Source organism: Rhododendron vialii, chromosome 3a (assembly GCF_030253575.1).
Source record: "Rhododendron vialii isolate Sample 1 chromosome 3a, ASM3025357v1".
NCBI classification, from domain to species: domain Eukaryota; kingdom Viridiplantae; phylum Streptophyta; class Magnoliopsida; order Ericales; family Ericaceae; genus Rhododendron; species Rhododendron vialii.
In genome coordinates, this window is record NC_080559.1 from 29,008,766 (window position 1) to 29,026,116 (window position 17,351).

At 38.7% G+C, this 17,351-nt stretch overlaps 2 protein-coding genes across 3 annotated transcripts in view; both read left to right on the top strand.

Moving 5' to 3' along the window:
* The window catches only part of LOC131319672 (probable NADH dehydrogenase [ubiquinone] 1 alpha subcomplex subunit 5, mitochondrial), a 65,558-nt gene that overhangs the window by 46,235 nt on the left and 1,972 nt on the right, over nt 1-17,351 (top strand). The window contains exon 2 of one of the 2 annotated variants that reach the window (XM_058350047.1): nt 16,220-16,578. In XM_058350047.1, coding sequence (XP_058206030.1) covers nt 16,266-16,578 — 313 coding nt within the window. In that variant the 5' untranslated portion in view covers nt 16,220-16,265. Of the gene's footprint in view, nt 1-16,103; nt 16,579-17,351 lie in introns of those variants that run through there. The other variant, XM_058350048.1, reaches the window with a different exon arrangement.
* On the top strand, nt 9,600-12,328 carry LOC131319669 (WRKY transcription factor 22). Its single transcript, XM_058350044.1, has 3 exons — nt 9,600-10,206; nt 10,493-10,606; nt 11,533-12,328. The coding sequence occupies exons 1-3, from the start codon at nt 9,803-9,805 to the stop codon at nt 12,086-12,088; spliced, it is 1,074 nt and encodes a 357-aa protein (XP_058206027.1). The 5' UTR covers nt 9,600-9,802; the 3' UTR covers nt 12,089-12,328.

Sequence of the window (17,351 nt, forward strand, 5' to 3'; positions counted from 1 at the left end):
CCCCGAGTCCCGAACCGAAAATTGATTTTTTTGGAAAAGTGTACCAGTATCCGACCGAACCATATGTTTGGACCCGTCCGAAACCCTTCGGGTCGGATCCGTCGGGGCTCGGGTTTTTTGCACACCCCTACTTTGAGGTACTAAATCAATTAGACATCTCATTAGAGAGAGAGAGAGGGAGAGAGTAGAAAAAGGAGTTTGAGAATCAATCAGACATCTCATTCGGAGAGAGAGAGAGAGAGAGAGAGAGAGAGAGAGAGAGTGAGTGAGAAAAAGGAGTTTGAGGAACTAAATCAATCAGACATCTCATTCATGGAACCCAATGTTGCAATTGGAAAGCGTTTGTAGGTTTACTCGTGGTAGTATAGCGGTGGTCCTTGGTACTCCTTAATGCTTCTTATCTCTCTCTCTCTCTCGATACCTTTTCCTGTATGTCATCATAATCTTTGAAACAATATAAGGTCATGCATGCGCTCCATATGGCCAAAAAAAGGGGGGGGGGGGGGGGGGTGGGGGGGTTGGGGGGTGAAATTAATGGAACCAAAAAGGCCGCCCTTAAATTCATCTTCTTTCACACCTCTCTTGGCACAGTGAATGAATCCAAGTCACCCTCCAATGGATCACTTGAAGAAACGTTTCTTTTTTTTTACATTTCCTTCGTATTTGTGAGCTAGCATGCATGGTTTCTTCGGAGCAAGTGCACTCATGAGTTAATTTGTAAAAGTTGATACTCCAATCGTAAGTCAAAGTTGCTACTAGAAAGTGGCAAAGTCATTTATATGTAGTATTTACAGTAACTTCGATTTTGCCTAACTTGTCACGTCATCCAACTGGCAATTGTTGACGATCAGAAAAAACGATATTTGTATCGAAAAATGAGATGAGTTTATTTAATCTAATAGTTTGAATTTGAGACTATAGACTTTTTTTGACCCTACAAGAAGTCATAAAACGATTTTGACAAATCCATTTTATGGCATCATCGAGTACACTTTCTCTTAGAAATTAATTGCTTAATGAATTTCGTGCACTCTTCTTTAAATTTTGTGCACACGTTTCAACCATCCAGCATGCATCTTTTAGGCAAGCTTTAGCATTTTTCCTTTCTGAAAAGTACATGCTAGAGGATCTTGTCAATTTTAAATGTTCGTATAGATCTCTAAAATCGAAGTGGGTAATGGAATTAATGTGGAAGAAGAAGAACAGCAGAACGACAAGCAATTCTTTACAAAGAAAGATGCATAGGCCATGAATCACTTAAAAAAATAAGTTGAATAACCTTCGTTAATAGACGGTGAGATTGTGGAGAGACTTTCCTAGGGTAAAGAAGAAAGAAAAAGTACGTAGTGCTAATTTGTATGGTATTTTTGCTTTTTTCTTTTCATAAAATCCATTTTAAATTCATAGTACTTCCAAACACAAATCTTCCCATCGTAACAACTACTAGCATTTGCACAGGGTTGATTGATGTCTAATTGTTGAGCTTGGTTGTACACTTGTAGATATGCATTTTGAATTTTCTTAGGGATAATGTAAGCTATAAGAACATTGGATTACAAAACTTGAACACAAATATGATTTGGATACGTTTGATGCATGCAAGTCATGCGAATGCATAGAGCTGGTTCTGGGCTAAAACCGAAGTGACGGTTGGTTTATGCTCCAAAAAAGTACTCAAATTTTGGGGGTCCTATATCTTGTATAATAGTACTCTAATAAAAAAGACTCGATCTTTAATTTCCGTTTTAGACTCCTAAGAAGTCAGGAATGCACTATAAAGAATAAACATGCATTAGACGCCTTGTGTTGGGATGTTTGTGTTCAAACTTCAAAGTATAATTCATTCTATTGTCAATCTCCATTACTGATCGAAAAAGAATAAGAGAAAAAAAACAGAGAGAGACAGAGAGAGAGAGCGCGCGCAAAAGCAGTGTCTTACGTGGCAAACCTCCCATTTCGCTTCGGTGATCCCGTGCGGATAGGATTCTCCCTCTCCATAAAGAGCTAGTTCTACTTCTAGCGGTGACCAGTGAGAAGGTTACTATGCATTTCATCACAAAGTAACAGAAAAGAGAGAAACAACTTTGTTTTACATCAGCATCAATTGCAACTGTACAAAAGTGTTCTTACCTTTTCTCCAAAAAAATTTCATCAACATTCGAACCGTCCAAAAACTTTTGGACGGCCGCAATGAGCTCCGTAGACAACCACAAATCCACAACCACCGTTAGAAATGCAGGATTCCCTGACAAAGAAAGAGCATCTCTTGCTTGCTTAAGGAAACACAATTCTAATTTAATTAATTAACGTCCACAAATTCTTCGTGACCCCAATCGAGGGAACAACGTAACTGTAGTAGTAGGAGATAGTAGGAATTACTCTTCCTTCCTTCCTTTTACGCCCTCGAATGTGGCGTGGTGGACCCACCAAATCGGGATAAACAGGCTCGTTTTCTTCCATCGTACGGCTGTTAATGGTCCATATATCATACAGGGTGTTGAGAGTACTTGGGTTGCCTGTAAAAGTGAAGTATTAATTGCTGCACTCAGTAATAATGCTCCTTATCGAAATGCTGTGTTTTAAGACCATCCTCGTCATTCATTGGATTGGTGTGAAAGCCACAAAAACTTTGTAGTGATTCTTACATGTGAGGTTGGAAATTCCCGTGAGATATTGCGGTGCAGTTCATTGGCGTTTGACGCAGAATTTGTGCTCATAAGCAGAGGCACGAGTCATATCATGGGCTTGTTTGTTTTGGTTTTTGGATTTTGGATTTTGAGTGGAGAGAGACAGAGAGAGAAATGAGAGTAATGATTGAGAGAAAATTTATTGGAGACCATGCGCTGAGAGAGAATCCAAAATCTCAAAATTCAAAACGAACAAGCTCGTGTATTTCTACATTAGTAACAAAAAAAACATACTACAATCCAAATTTTTTGCAACTACCTAGTTATGAGAATGAGACGAAAGCATGTGTATATGTATACGTATACACCGCTATTCAATATCGTATCTACAACCGAAAAACGTTTGATAATTTGAAATTATAGGAGATTTTTTCACACATATATAGAAACTTTATGAACTTTTTTTTTTCTCGAGAGAGATTTGCTTGGGCAATCCAATAGAACTTCTTGACACTAACCTCAAAAACTAGTATAATTAGTGGGAATATTTGGAATTGTGCAGGGGCCGAGCACCCCCTAGCACCTGTGGGTCTATTCATGGCGGTGCTTGAGGAGCACTTGGTAATTTTTCTAGGTTTGGAGCATGCCTCGAACAACCACCCGTTCACCGCACCGCAACGGCTATATTGATACCGTAGCACTGCAGCGTGCGAAGGAGCAGCTTTAGCTTTTGCATTGAATTCTTAGAGATATAGAGATGAGAATTGGAAAGAAAAACAGAGAGAGAGAGATATGGAGATGAGGGAGAAAACACCTTCTCATTATTTCATGGGCCCCTACAAGAGCTAAATGACCCACACGCCCACTCCACTGGGTTGATGGCAATGGCCTGCCTCCCCACAAATAATTCTATACCATGAAATTTGAAAATAAACACAATTGTGGAGTAATTTTCTGATAATTCCATTCATCGTAGTTGTACAATATATATAGTACAAACATTAACAAGGAAAGAATACAAGATTACATGAAAATATTCTACACTTATGGCATAAAATAAGATTACACAATTAAGGATATTGACCAAATCAAATATTGACTAAATCATATCCTTAATTCTAGCACTCCCCCTCAAGTTGGAGCATGTATATCGCACATGCCTAACTTGTCTAAAGAGTGACTAAAAACACTGCTGGCAACAGCTTTGGTAAGGACATCGGCTAGTTGGTCTGCAGACTTCACAAACGGGAAAGCAATGATTCCGGCTTCAAGTTTTTCTTTAATGAAGTGCCTATCAATTTCCACATGCTTCGTCCGATCGAGTTGGACTGGATTATGAGCAATCTCTATAGCAGAAGTGTTGTCACAATACAGCTTCATTGTCTCCTGAGAGTGAATACCCAAATCCTTAAGCAAGTTCCTCAACCATAGTAACTCACATACTCCAAAAGCCATGCCTCTATATTCAGCTTCTGCACTTGACCTTGCTACCACCTGTTGTTTTTTACTCCTCCAAGTCACAAGGTTGCCCCCTACAAAAGTAAAGTATCCTGATGTAGATTTTCTGTCGTCAGATGAACCAGCCCAATCTGCATCAGTGTAACCTTCTACCTTCAAGTGATTATTCTTGCTGAACAATAACCCTTTACCCGGAGCAGACTTTAAATATCGCAATATGCGTTCCACAGCATCCATGTGAGCTTTACGAGGATCATGCATAAACTGGCTTACTACGCATACTGAATAAGCAATATCTGGCCTAGTATGGGACAAGTAAATTAATTTTCCCACAAGTCTCTGGTATCTTGCTTTATCAGTAGAAGTTGCATGTAAACAATTAAACAACTTGTGATTTTGTTCAATAGGGGTATTTGCATGCTTACATCCAAGCATACCTGTTTCAGTTAACAAGTCAAGAACGTATTTTCGTTGAGACAAGAAAATACCATTCTTTGAGCGGGCTACCTCGATTCCGAGAAAGTATTTTAAATCTCCAAGTTGTTTCATTTCAAACTCTAAGGCCAAGTGTCGTTGTAAGCTCTCAATTTCTTCTTGATCATCTCCTGTCACCACCATGTCATCAACATATATAATCAAAGCAGTAATTTTACCCATTCGATGCTTTAAAAACAACGTATGGTCTGAGTTGCTTTGTTTATATCCGAAGCTCTTCATAGACTTGGTAAATCTACCGAACCAAGCTCTTGGAGACTGTTTTAACCCATACAACGCCTTTTTAAGTTTGCATACCATTGTAATATCTGAGTATTTTTCCACATCTGGAGGGGGATCCATATACACTTCCTCTGTAAGATCTCCATGTAAAAAAGCATTTTTTACATCAAACTGAAGAAGTGGCCAATCTCGGTTCACCGCCAAAGACAGGAGCACTCTAACTGTATTAAGTTTGGCAACAGGTGCAAAAGTTTCCTGATAGTCAACCCCATAAGATTGCGTATATCCTTTCGCAACCAATCGAGCTTTATACCTCTCAATTGTCCCATCTGCTTTATGCTTGACCGCAAAGACCCATTTACATCCCACGGTCTTTTTTCCTTTCGGTAGAGTCACAAGCTCCCAAGTATCATTTTTCTCAAGCGCTGCCATTTCTTCTGCCATGGCTTGAGTCCATCTATCATCTGCTAGAGCCTCCTGCATTTTACTAGGAATAGGAACAGATGATAACTGTAGCACATAAGACGCATATGACTTGGACAGTTTTTGACAAGACACATAATTACTAATGGGGTATCTAACGTTGGATTTAGGATCAGGCTCATATTTAACAGGTGGTACACCACGATTAGAACGAGGCGGAAGACGATATTGAGACACTTGAGATTCAGAAAAAAGATCATCACTACCAGTGGAGTTAGGGTTAGTGGATACCTCTGGAGGAATCTCAGAAGAAGACTGGCTCAGTGGTTGTGTTGAATTGTTGGGAGGCATTGTACTATCATGAAGAGCATTATCTTCAGTATGAGACGTCTCTGGTTCAACAACCGATAACTCTTCCCTTTCATCTGAAAATTCACCCTGTCCTGAAGAATCTCCGGACGAAGAAATATTTTCTGAGGTAAAAAATGCTTCCAGTTCTGCATAATTTATCAATTCGTCTGAATTTTCCCCTGGAAATGGTAAATTAGGAATTGGCGCCCTGTAAAAAAGTTCGGTCTCGTGGAAAGTAATATCCATGGAAACATAAAGCCTTCGAGTTTTTGGATCAAAACACTTGTAGCCTTTTTTATTGTTCCCATATCCCACAAAAACACACTTCAAAGCACGCGATTCAAGCTTAGTCCGTTGGCGAGGATGCAAATGAACATAAACCACACACCCAAAAATTCGTGGAGCCAGAAGTACTACCGGTGGGAGAGTGCAATGGTCAGAAAGGGCATCCAATGGTCTTCGAAAATTAAGAACACTGGATGGCGTACGGTTCATTAAATAGACCGCCGAATTCAAAGCTTCACCCCACAAGTAAATAGGAACATGACCCCCAATTAAAAGAGACCGAGTAATTTTCAATAAATGTCGATTTTTTCGCTCTGCGACACCATTTTGTTGAGGAGAATCTGTACAAGATATTTGGTGAATAATCCCTTCAGAGTGCATAAATTCCATCAATTCTTTCTTTTCGTACTCACCACCATTATCAGAACGAAAGACTTTTATTGGAACACCAAACTGAGTAGTTATCATTTGATGGAACATGCGAAAAATTGAACAAACATCACTCTTGTGTTTCATTTGATAAACCCAAGTCATGCGAGTGCAATCATCAACAAAAGTTATAAACCACCTCATTCCATTAAGAGTAGAAATTGGGGCCGGTCCCCAAACATCTGAATGAACTAATGAAAAAGGTAAATCTGTTTTATGATCACTCAAATGAAATTTAGTACGATGGCTTTTTGCTTTCACACAAGTTTCGCAAACAAAATCTGAAAGATTACATCCATGAAACAAGGATGGAAATAATTTTCTAAGATAGCCAAAGGAAGGATGTCCCAATCTCCTATGCCATAACCAAATTTCCTCCTTTTTTTTATTCATCGAATCTCCATTTACCACAAGAGCGTGCCCTTTTTTATCGGATTGTTGGAATCCATCTTCAAGATAGTACAATCCGCCCATTTGTCTACCACTGCCAATCTTCTCCCGAGTATGGATGTTCTGAAAGACACAGTGAGTAGGAAAAAATAGAGCAACACAATCATGAGATTTGGCTAATTGATTCACAGAGAGAATATTACAATTTAACGACGGCACAAATAAGACATCATGGATTTTTAACGTGGAAGATAATGGAACTGTACCAACTCCAATAACCGGAGATGATACATCATTAGCAGTGGTGATAGTGGCTTTGGAACATTTAGGAGATAAATGACTAAACTTATAACGATCACAAGTCATATGGTCTGTTGCGCCAGAGTCAATTATTCAATTACTATTTCCAGTAAAAGACATACCAGACTTAGCAGTGAATGCAAGGGTTGTGGCTAGATTTGCTTTTGGATCAGAGTTCGCCTCCTTATAACCCCAACGTTTTCTCCCACGGATTTTATTTCGGGCATTCAAAGACCACTCCACATAATTGGTACCGTCCAGCCGTTCCGGAGTGATGAGAAAGGATGTTTCCTGCATATGGAGACCAGACACAATAGTCGAAGATTCGTTCTTCTTTGGTGATTTAGCACCACTTACTTCAGCCATGACGGCACTAGAAGAAAATTTTACAGCGGAATGATATGAACAGAAACACCAACAATTGTGAATACAGGACCTACTTCAATTCCTAGAGTTTAAGAAAAGGAGATTGAAGGTGGCTCTGATACCATGAAAATAAACACAATTGTGGAGTAATTTTCTGATAATTCCATTCATCGTAGTTGTACAATATATATAGTACAAACATTAACAAGGAAAGAATACAAGATTACATGGAAATATTCTACACTTATGGCATAAAATAAGATTACACAATTAAAGATATTGACCAAATCAAATATTGACTAAATCATATCCTTAATTCTAGCATTAAAACGCCTTTTTGTGTGTGTGTGTGTGGCAAATATAAAAAAAAAACTGGATAGCATAACTTGATTGATTTTCTTTCATATTTTAGGGTATCTGAATCGGTTTATGCGCGCCTAAATTAGTTCCTAAAGATCATGGGTGGTAGCCTAGCTGATAAGAGAGCTCATACTCAATTCATGATCGAAGTGGTGGATTTTGAGCCCCACTAGCCCCTCCCTTTCCCTTAAGTTAGAGCAGATTAGGGATCGATGAGAAAAAAAGAGAGAGAAAGAATTAGTTCCTAAAGAACCAATTGCACGGTTCATTAACGTGGTCTATTTTAACAAATTCGTATCCAATTCTCAATCTGAAGAGTTGGTAAGAGGACAACTTGAATTTTTTGATTTTTTTAGAAAAATAAAGAAACTGGATTTCTATATATATATATATATTCATATAATCGATGCATAAATTTTTATAGAGGTCGAGAACACGCGATAAGTGTTCATGTCAAATTTTTGGAACATTGACGAAAGTAAGATCAAGTTGTCTACATTATTTTAGAAACCTAGAATCAATGGCGCTTTAAGAACACAAGATAAAAATGGACACAAACACAATCCAAACCAATACGATAAACATCATAAATGAATTGGATGGTGAGGAGAACCAACCGTCAATGATTTAAATCTGAACACTTGATCCTACGATTATAAAATGGCAGTAGAAAATCATACATAGATAGATAGAGTAAGCAATTAAGCAACTTGGGAAGAAAAAGTCAAACAGTAACTTTTTTTCTCTATTCAATTTTTTTTTCTTAGTTTTGCATCAAACTTTTGTGACCTATTGATTCGTTCCAGCGAGAGGAATTGGTTAAAAAATTTTACTTTTCCGATTCTTCTCACAGAAACGAATCAATAAGTTACAAAAAATTGACAAAAAACTAACAAATGCAAAAAAAGAATCAAATAAAAACAAAAAAATAAGTTGTCATACTTTTCAATCCATACCCACCCTAAAAAAACAATGGCAATACTCCTACTACTACGATAAGCTAGTGTTGGGGACGCGGGGACTATGCGCGTGGGAATCCTCCGTCTTAAGACGTTGGAACCACAGCAGAGATGCGGCAGCGCATTATACATCCACATAGGCACGGATTGCATACACATTGGCCACGCTTTTGACATTTTCGCAAGTCAATGGAAAAGCAAAAAGCTGCTTTCTAGAGAGGGAGAGAGAGAAGAGTAAAAGCAACTCTTCTTCTGAGAGGTACCCTTTGTGTAGCTGAAGCTGTATTTAGATGAGTTTATAAGAAATTTTTGAGAATTTTTGTAGAATTATAATTTGAGAGAGAAATGAAAGTAATGAGTAGAAGTGGAGGTAATGATTGGAGAAAGATAGAGAGAAAAATGAAAAAAATAATTTAAGATAGTAATAAATAATGATCAAAAATAGGGATAATGAGTATTTTTTGAGTTAAGAATTTTATTTCAAAAAGCAATCCAAACAATTGGTTAGCAATTTCTTCGGACTAAGAGAAAAATCTTGTGCAAACTCCTTAATTCTGCAAGTGGGATGTAGTATAGTTAGTGTCACCTTTATGCTTCTATGTTCATGGTCATAGTTCGATTTTCATAAGTATTCATTCTCCTTTTGAAATTCCCTAGGATAGAATAAATTAGGATTAACAACAAAAAAAAAAAAAACTCCTTAATTCTGATCGTGAATGATTTTTTGTGGACCAAAAAAAGAAGTTAAAACACATGTAAACTGATTCGAACAACATTTGTCCCCGAAGAAAAAAAAAAGGAAACTCTTTTTTTGTTTTGTTTTTGGTACGTCGGAATTTAAAGGAAACTCTTTTTGAGAAGACAAGCCAAACACTGATACCACTTTCCTTCAGTATAAATAATAAACAACTCCTGGTCAGTGCTCCACCTCCACCTCTCTCTCTCTCTCAATCTCTCTTTCAACCCCCAAAGTCAGCGTCTTTTCTCTCTCTTCCCCTCCATCTCTCTCCACCCAACATGCGCACGCAGGTGAAACAGGGGCAGACGCAGGTACACATGTGATTGAGTCATTAACGGGGACCGAAAACGGTTTGTGGGATTACCAATCACGAGTTCCGAGGCCCCCCCGTTTGTTTAATGGCCGACGGGTGGGATTTGCATGCGGTGGTGAGCGGCTGCACCACCGCCACCGTTAACGGCCAAACCAACAACGTTGAGGACCCGTTACCGGATTTGGCTTCTCTCACCTTTACCAACGACGACGACACCCCGTTCTACTATCCGGGTTTCGGGGATAACTCGGATTTCGAATGCGAAGGTTTGGAACAAATTTACCGGAGTTTTAATTTCCTGAAGCCACGGCCAAACAACCCCTGTACTTCCTCAATTTCCCCAACCCAACAAGAGGCGCAATCACTACCGCCGCCGCCGCCACCACAAACGATGGTGCAAGTGCAACAACTAATAACTCCTCAGTTGATCAAGAACTCTCGCGCCGGTTCTTCTCTCGCTTTACCGGCCACCGTTCGATCTCGAAGAAGGTCTGATTAATTACCATTTTTTTCCCCCTGGGAATTGATGTTCAAACCACATTTTTCACAAATGTAACATGAAATTCAGTTTTTTTTTTCCCCTACAAACAGATGCCCGGAACCTTCACTAATTTCGGAGCCTAAAATGAAATTTATTTTTTCACCGTCTAAGATTGCGCGGCACGATTCTCACAAGTCAATATAAAGTATTAAACTCAGAATGCATGAGAAAAGGATTCCAATTCCGATTAGCTAGATTGCGAAATTTATTCGATCGTTCTTTTTTTTTCGGCAGGAAGAATCAACAGACGAAGTTGGTGCGTCAGATGAGCCACGAGGAACTGTTGGGAGATTCGTGGGCGTGGCGGAAGTACGGTCAGAAACCGATCAAAGGTTCGCCGTACCCGAGGTATTTTTTTCCCGGGAGTTTTCGCAAGCATTTTCCACGGTCTCGTACTTTACTTGTTTTCTACACTTTTGCGTTAATTGCATTTGTAGCCCCTTACTTTTACCAAAACATTACTTTTTGCCTTTCCACTTTAGTATCCTTACAGTCTTAAGTCGGTGACTCATGATGCAAAGCTACCTAATTTAATTTGACTAATTCCCGGGAGTCACTTCAAAACGCCGTTCCTTAGGAGAATAATTACTTGATGGGTAGTGGGACGATAATTAAATTGATTGGACCAAAACAAATTTTGGCAAGAATGAATGACGCTCAAAATATTTCACGTTGAATGATAACTCTTAATTTGACTTAGAATGTAATTGATCAAATGTCGCAAAATTAGATCAAGAAAATATTGCAAGAGAGACAATTGAATGCGATCACTAACAGCCCATTTGGATCGAGTGATTTCAAGAGAAAAGAAAAGAAAGGATTTTAGTTTCTAGCCAAATCACTCATTTGGATTAACTATTTTGGTGAGAAATGTAGAGAAAAGTACAGAAATAAAATATTTTGATTGGCTTCTCTCATTTCTCACCCAATCTCACCAAAAATGGTGAGATTTTGTGAGAAATTGCTCCCTTTTCTTATCTCACTCTTTCTCACCATCTAGAAGGGCTGTAAGAGATTAACCTACGAATCGAGACACTCTTTCGAGCACAATGTTTGAATTCGAACATCATTTACTTTTGTTGCCGCTGTAACGTCTCGTATCGCTCTTAGCTAGTTATAGGGCAAGAGATTACAAAAAAGAATGTCACAATAATAATCATAGTCAAATACAAAGGTGCGAAGTGTAATTAATCAATCCTTTTACTTTCACTGCAAAAATTCCGTGGTTTTCGACTTGGTTGAATTTAATGGTTGGAATGGAATGGACGCTGCAGGAACTACTACAGATGCAGCACCTCCAAAGGTTGCGGTGCGAGGAAGCAAGTGGAGAAAAGCCCCTCCGATCCCGACATCTACGTCGTCTCCTACTCCGGCGAGCACACCCACCCCCGTCCGACGCACCGCAATTCCCTCGCCGGAACCACCCGCGCCAAGTTCTCATCAAGACCCACCGCCGCCGGAGCCTCGTCCGAACCACCCTCCGCCGTGGGGACCGTAGCCAACCCTCCCTGCTCCTCCTCGTCGCCCGTCTCCGCCTCGAGTCTTTCTCCCTCCACCCCGTTGATCGAGGGCGAAAGTAGTGCCGCGCCTCCCGAGAATTCCCTAACCGAAACTATAGAGATTTTAGACGACGAGGAAGACGATGAGATGGGGGAAACGGAGTGCGACGAGGTTGTTTTGATACCGAATACGGTTATGAGTGAAGATATACTCAAAGGGTTTGAAGAACTCAGAAGAGCTAATTCGGGTTCGACTCGGTTTCAGACTCGCGATAATTCGCTATCTCCGTGGAACTTCTCCGCCGCCGCCGCCGGCGGTGGTGGTTGTTGAGTGGCCGCTAAAGTTGGACTAGTTTTTTTCTCGAGTCCACTTTTTCATGTTTGTGCGCCAAGTGGAATGGAGAGGATATTGTAGGAAGAATCTCTTCCCTCTCCACCACCTTTTGACCTTCTTTTTTTTTCTTTTTCTTTTTCTTTTGCCTTCAATTAATTTCATTTTGCACAGACAATATCAGCAACTGTTTTCATTTTTGAATTAGCTAATCCCATCTTCACTATTTCAGGACAATTTGCAATAGCTGAATCAATAATATGTTTGACTTTTGGTGCTTCGTCTGATCAAATAGATCACACTCTTCGAATAAGACACGTTGTAATATAGAACGCATCCATAAGACAAAAGTAGTTAAGAAAAGTTACAATTGGGATAAGATTTATGTGATCTTCGCAATCTACCATGATCTACATAATAAATACTGCCTTTAAAGATCTTTAGAGATATATTGAATTTATGGATGTGTCTTGCATGCGCATGCAGTAACACATGAAGAAGTCGTCGAGTCAGTAGTACAAGGAAGTGATGTCACCATATAGTTAGCTACGGAGTTGAAATATTTGGCATCCTCAGACGTAACTTATCGCGCAATCCACACTTGTAATGAACACTTACACACCCCTCCTTACACTTTTGACATCCATATATATTGAGACTAACCAATATGTCGGCGTGGTAGAATTTTCCCTCAAAAGTGTAACATCCAATGAGTTTATTTAATATTGAAGAAAATAATACTACTACATATATAGGTAACAATGACTTCTATTAACTCATAAAACGACGGTTGGTATTGTGAAGATTTTTTATTTTTTTGATGAATGGCATCGTAGGAATATATAGTCGAAATGCATTTAATTAATCCCTTTTTTTTTTTTGACCTTTTACCTTTATTATGTGCAATAGGATACACCAAATCGGTACATGAAAGTTGTCGGTTTTCGGCACAATACTTTTCAATTTTCACGACATCATCCACACTCAAGCACTAGATCTCCTTTTTGTCTGTTCACACAGTCAAAACATTTTTTATTCATCGATCCACATAGGTCAAATATATTTTATTGGGTAATGGGTATATATCATACCACTTGCTTTAAGTAAATTGTATCTCATAAATAGATAATTGATATTCAGCAACCCCTCTTAAAAAATTATTTTGCGTGGAGTTTTCTTGCAATCATAGTTACATAGCTAAATTACTTATTTTTTTAGACAAGTGAGTAGTTTTTTGTATTTAAGCATCATTCCGCTAAGAAAAATAAGTAATTATTTTTTGAAATAAAAGTGATTGATTGTGAGAGAATAATTTGTCTTGTTAAGTGGAAAATAAGTACTTAAAAATAAGAACTTTAGCGGAATGGGGCCTAATATTTTAAATTTTTAGTCTTAATGTGAGGAACCGGAAAAGTATACAAATATCAATTGGACATCAAAAAAAATTGACAAAACAAAAAACAAACGATGATGGCAAGAAACGAAGCAGAAAAGTATACAAATATCAATTTTTAATTTTTGTTCGTGATTTTTCTTTTAATTTTTTTTCCTCTAGACAAACGATAGTATTAAAAGGCAAACCCGGCCCCATTGATCCAAGAGGCAAACATCCAAATTAATCTATCTAATTAATGACATGCCCTTATAATACTATCAAGTTCAAGCCAAATTGGTTGTGGCTAATATATCATACTCAGAGAGATTGATGATCTTGGCTATACTTAATTAATTATCTGTTATCAGACTAATCATAATTCATAAATTTGCGAATGGAGTCGTGAATTAACGAATACAGTGCATGGATGTTTTTACGGGGTTCACATAGTCAATAATAATCTGATTTGATAGGAATTGTGAAGGAAGATATAAAGAAGAAGAAGAAGAAAAAGAAGAAGAATAATAATATAGTACAAGAAAAAGGAAATGAATTAAGTAAGAAAAATAAGAATTTTTAGTTTCTGAATACTCCGTATATAATAGACTTCATATGTAGCTAGTTATGAAGTTGGCATGTATTGCACACAAAAAGTTATGCGTAGGGTAAAATATCATGTGATCTGAACCATGATGAGACCTACGTACCATATCTAAAAAAATCTTTATGGGTCTTGAATAGGAAATACAAAGAAAGAAAAAATCACAAAGGATCTAATGCTTTGAAATCGGCATTGGATCGACGACGGCGATGAGGTTGTACTAAGTATATCTACTTTAGAATCCTACGTTTCCAAATTGATTATTGAGAAACAAGAAAGAAATGGGAGATTCAAATCGTACCTGATACATCATATAGCGGCTACTTCGATACATCATGTTGATCGTCTTTTCATGATACCATTTGTAGGCCATGTCACATGGAAAGAGATATGATCGTCGCAAAAGTAACTAGGGAAATTGGAAAGGTGAAAATCAAATATTTGGGGGAAGTTTCACTAGAATTGCATGAAATATTCTATGAAAATTATGAGTATGACATTAGTCAAAAAAAATGACAACAAACATCGAAATAAATGATTGTGCATCTAATATACAACATGAGATTTCAATTTAACCAACGGAAACCGTAAGAAATGGTGCTAAGAAATGGAATAATCAAGTATATACTACCTGATTCATTGAAAACATCTCTCTCTCTCTCTCTCTCTCTCTCTCTCTCTCTCTCTCTCTCTCTCTCTCTCTCTCTCTCTCTCTCTCTCTCTCTCTCTCTCCCCTTCCTTTTGTTTCATCACGTATCATGTTAAAGACGGAGATACCGATAAGCAAAGAAAACACGGCTCTCTCTCTCTCTCTCTCCCTCCTCCTTCCCTCCTTTTGTTTCATCACGTATCATGTTAAAGACGGAGATACCGATGAGCAAAGAAAACACGGCTCTTTTTGTTTGTTTCTCTTCCTCCAACTCATGGTGTATAAAAATACCAAGTTGAAGACAACCGCATAAAGAGTATTATGCCCGCCCCTAGTTTTGCAAATCCGTGTATTGATTGAATTTATTTCACGCGTTTGCTTTATATTTTGAGGTCTAAATTACACTAGACATTTCGATCAATTGCATTGGGTAGTAGTATAACTTATACTTTTAGTTTCGTCCTAATTCATTTTTTTTTCCAATTTAGTCCTTGTAGTACGTTCCGATTTAGTCCTTGACAATTAGGCATCGTTTACGAAAGTTCAATAAAACTGATGGATCAAAATGAAATAATCTAAAGCTGGCCAAATTTCCGTAGTAGTACCATTTGGGGAGAAAGTGAAAATAACTCAAATTAAAAGGATACCAAGGAATTTGAAGTATCTATATATCTCCTGCAATGGAACGATCCAGTCCAATTTTGGCCAATGCATACACGGCCCAGTCCAAATGTGCCCATGCCAGTTTGGATTTCAACCACGAGCAAATTGGGATACATTGGATAAGATACCGAGCACCTCCAGAGCTCGAACTCAGGATCCTTAAGAGTGAAGAGTAATAAATCAACCATTCTAGTGTGGTGTTCGACTGAAGAATTTATCTGCGTTATTTTTATAATTTTAGAAGACCGAGAAATGATAGAGAATGTCATCGCAATATGGTAAGAATGAAAAATGATAGGGAAAAAAAATTCAAATGCAAATTAGTACAAATGTGTGCAAGTCTTCACTCGACTCCTTTGGCTTGAAGTTGAACGATTGCACGGCTAACAATAAGAAGGCTCACTTATCAGGCACTAGTACCTAGTCTACGACTCTCATTTTAAGCAACCCTTCAGTTACCTGTTCCTTTGATTGTCGACAAACACTTTCAATGATCCCCGAATCACCACCACCACCTACTCCCGTTGAATCAATCGGGTAATTTCTCCCGTCACGTTCTTGTACCCAAACTTTTTTCTTCCTAGAACAATTTTTTTCGGTGCTTGAAAACATACGGGTGCACCAAATAATGTTTTTAACATGTGTTTCTATTGTTTAAAAAATGAAAACAGAACCTTTTTTTGGGGGGGGCTTAAAAGAGGGAAACGCTGAATTTTACTCCTACCAAACGAGCCCTAACAGCGTCAGACTGATGGGTTGCGATTGGGTAACAGACAGACTACAGACTTTAAGCTAGACCCCCAGAATGGTCTCCTCTCTGAGAGCCTGAGCAACTGAGGGAACGAGCGAAGTGGAGAGAGAGAGAGAGAGAGAGAGAGAGAGAGAGGAGATGTTTCTAAGAATGGTGGCGAGGCCGTTGATGGCCAAGGTGAAGGAGACGACGGGGATCGTCGGTTTAGAGGTGGTCCCCAACGCGAGGGAGGTGCTGATCAAACTGTACGCCAAAACCCTAAAGGAGATCGAGGTCGTGCCTGAAGACGAGGGTTACCGGAAGGCCGTGGAGAGCTTCACCCGCCACCGCCTCAAGGTCTGCCAGGAGGAAGAGGACTGGGAGACGATCGAGAAGCGCCTCGGCTGTGGCCAGGTGGAAGAGCTCATCGAAGAGGCCCAGGACGAACTCAAACTCATCGACAAGATGATCGGTCCGTACATCTCAACTCTCTCTCTATATATACATGTTTATGATAATTGTTTGCTTTGTCTTGTTTGAGTGCATTGGTATCGAAACTTGAGATCTGGTGTTCCGTTGATTGGTGATGAAATGTAGGGAAAAAGAAAGAGCAAGTAAAAAAGGTAAAGCCTGTTATTTTTTCGCAAATGGAAATATTTCGTTTTGAATTAGGTTTATTCGAGATCTGTGGATTTGCAATTGAGTTCCATCACAATTTAAGTGCCCAAGAGTCAAGAGTAACTCCCAATTTCACATTAGGTAAATGACCTATCCTGAGACAGATAAAGAAAATTTTCAGTGTTAGATTATATGTTTCTGAGGTGTCAGATTCTGCAATGACCTGATTCAGATTTTATCAAAACCTACCAAGCTCTTAGTTTTTTTTTTATTTTATTGCACAGGACTGGAATTAGACAAGATTGAATTGTTTCTAGTTTTATTTTGGTTAGCTTTTCTGCAGCAAAGGCTAAATCCTGTCTATTTGTGCATTCTTTGAGAATTTGGGCCGTCAGCTTGTTGGATGATACATGCTAGCATGATTGTCTTCCTTTTGAGGTAGATGCCATGTGCGGGTTTGAAACTGGGGTTGGTGAATGCAAATTGCAAGAATTTTCTGGAATTAAGGTTGTCAAATTCATATTGTAAGGTGTAATTGGAACCAATGTGCTGCTCAAAAAAGGTACTGGCCAATTTGAGAGACGAGGACATAACAGTTTTTAACCCATTTTAGAGTCATTTACACCC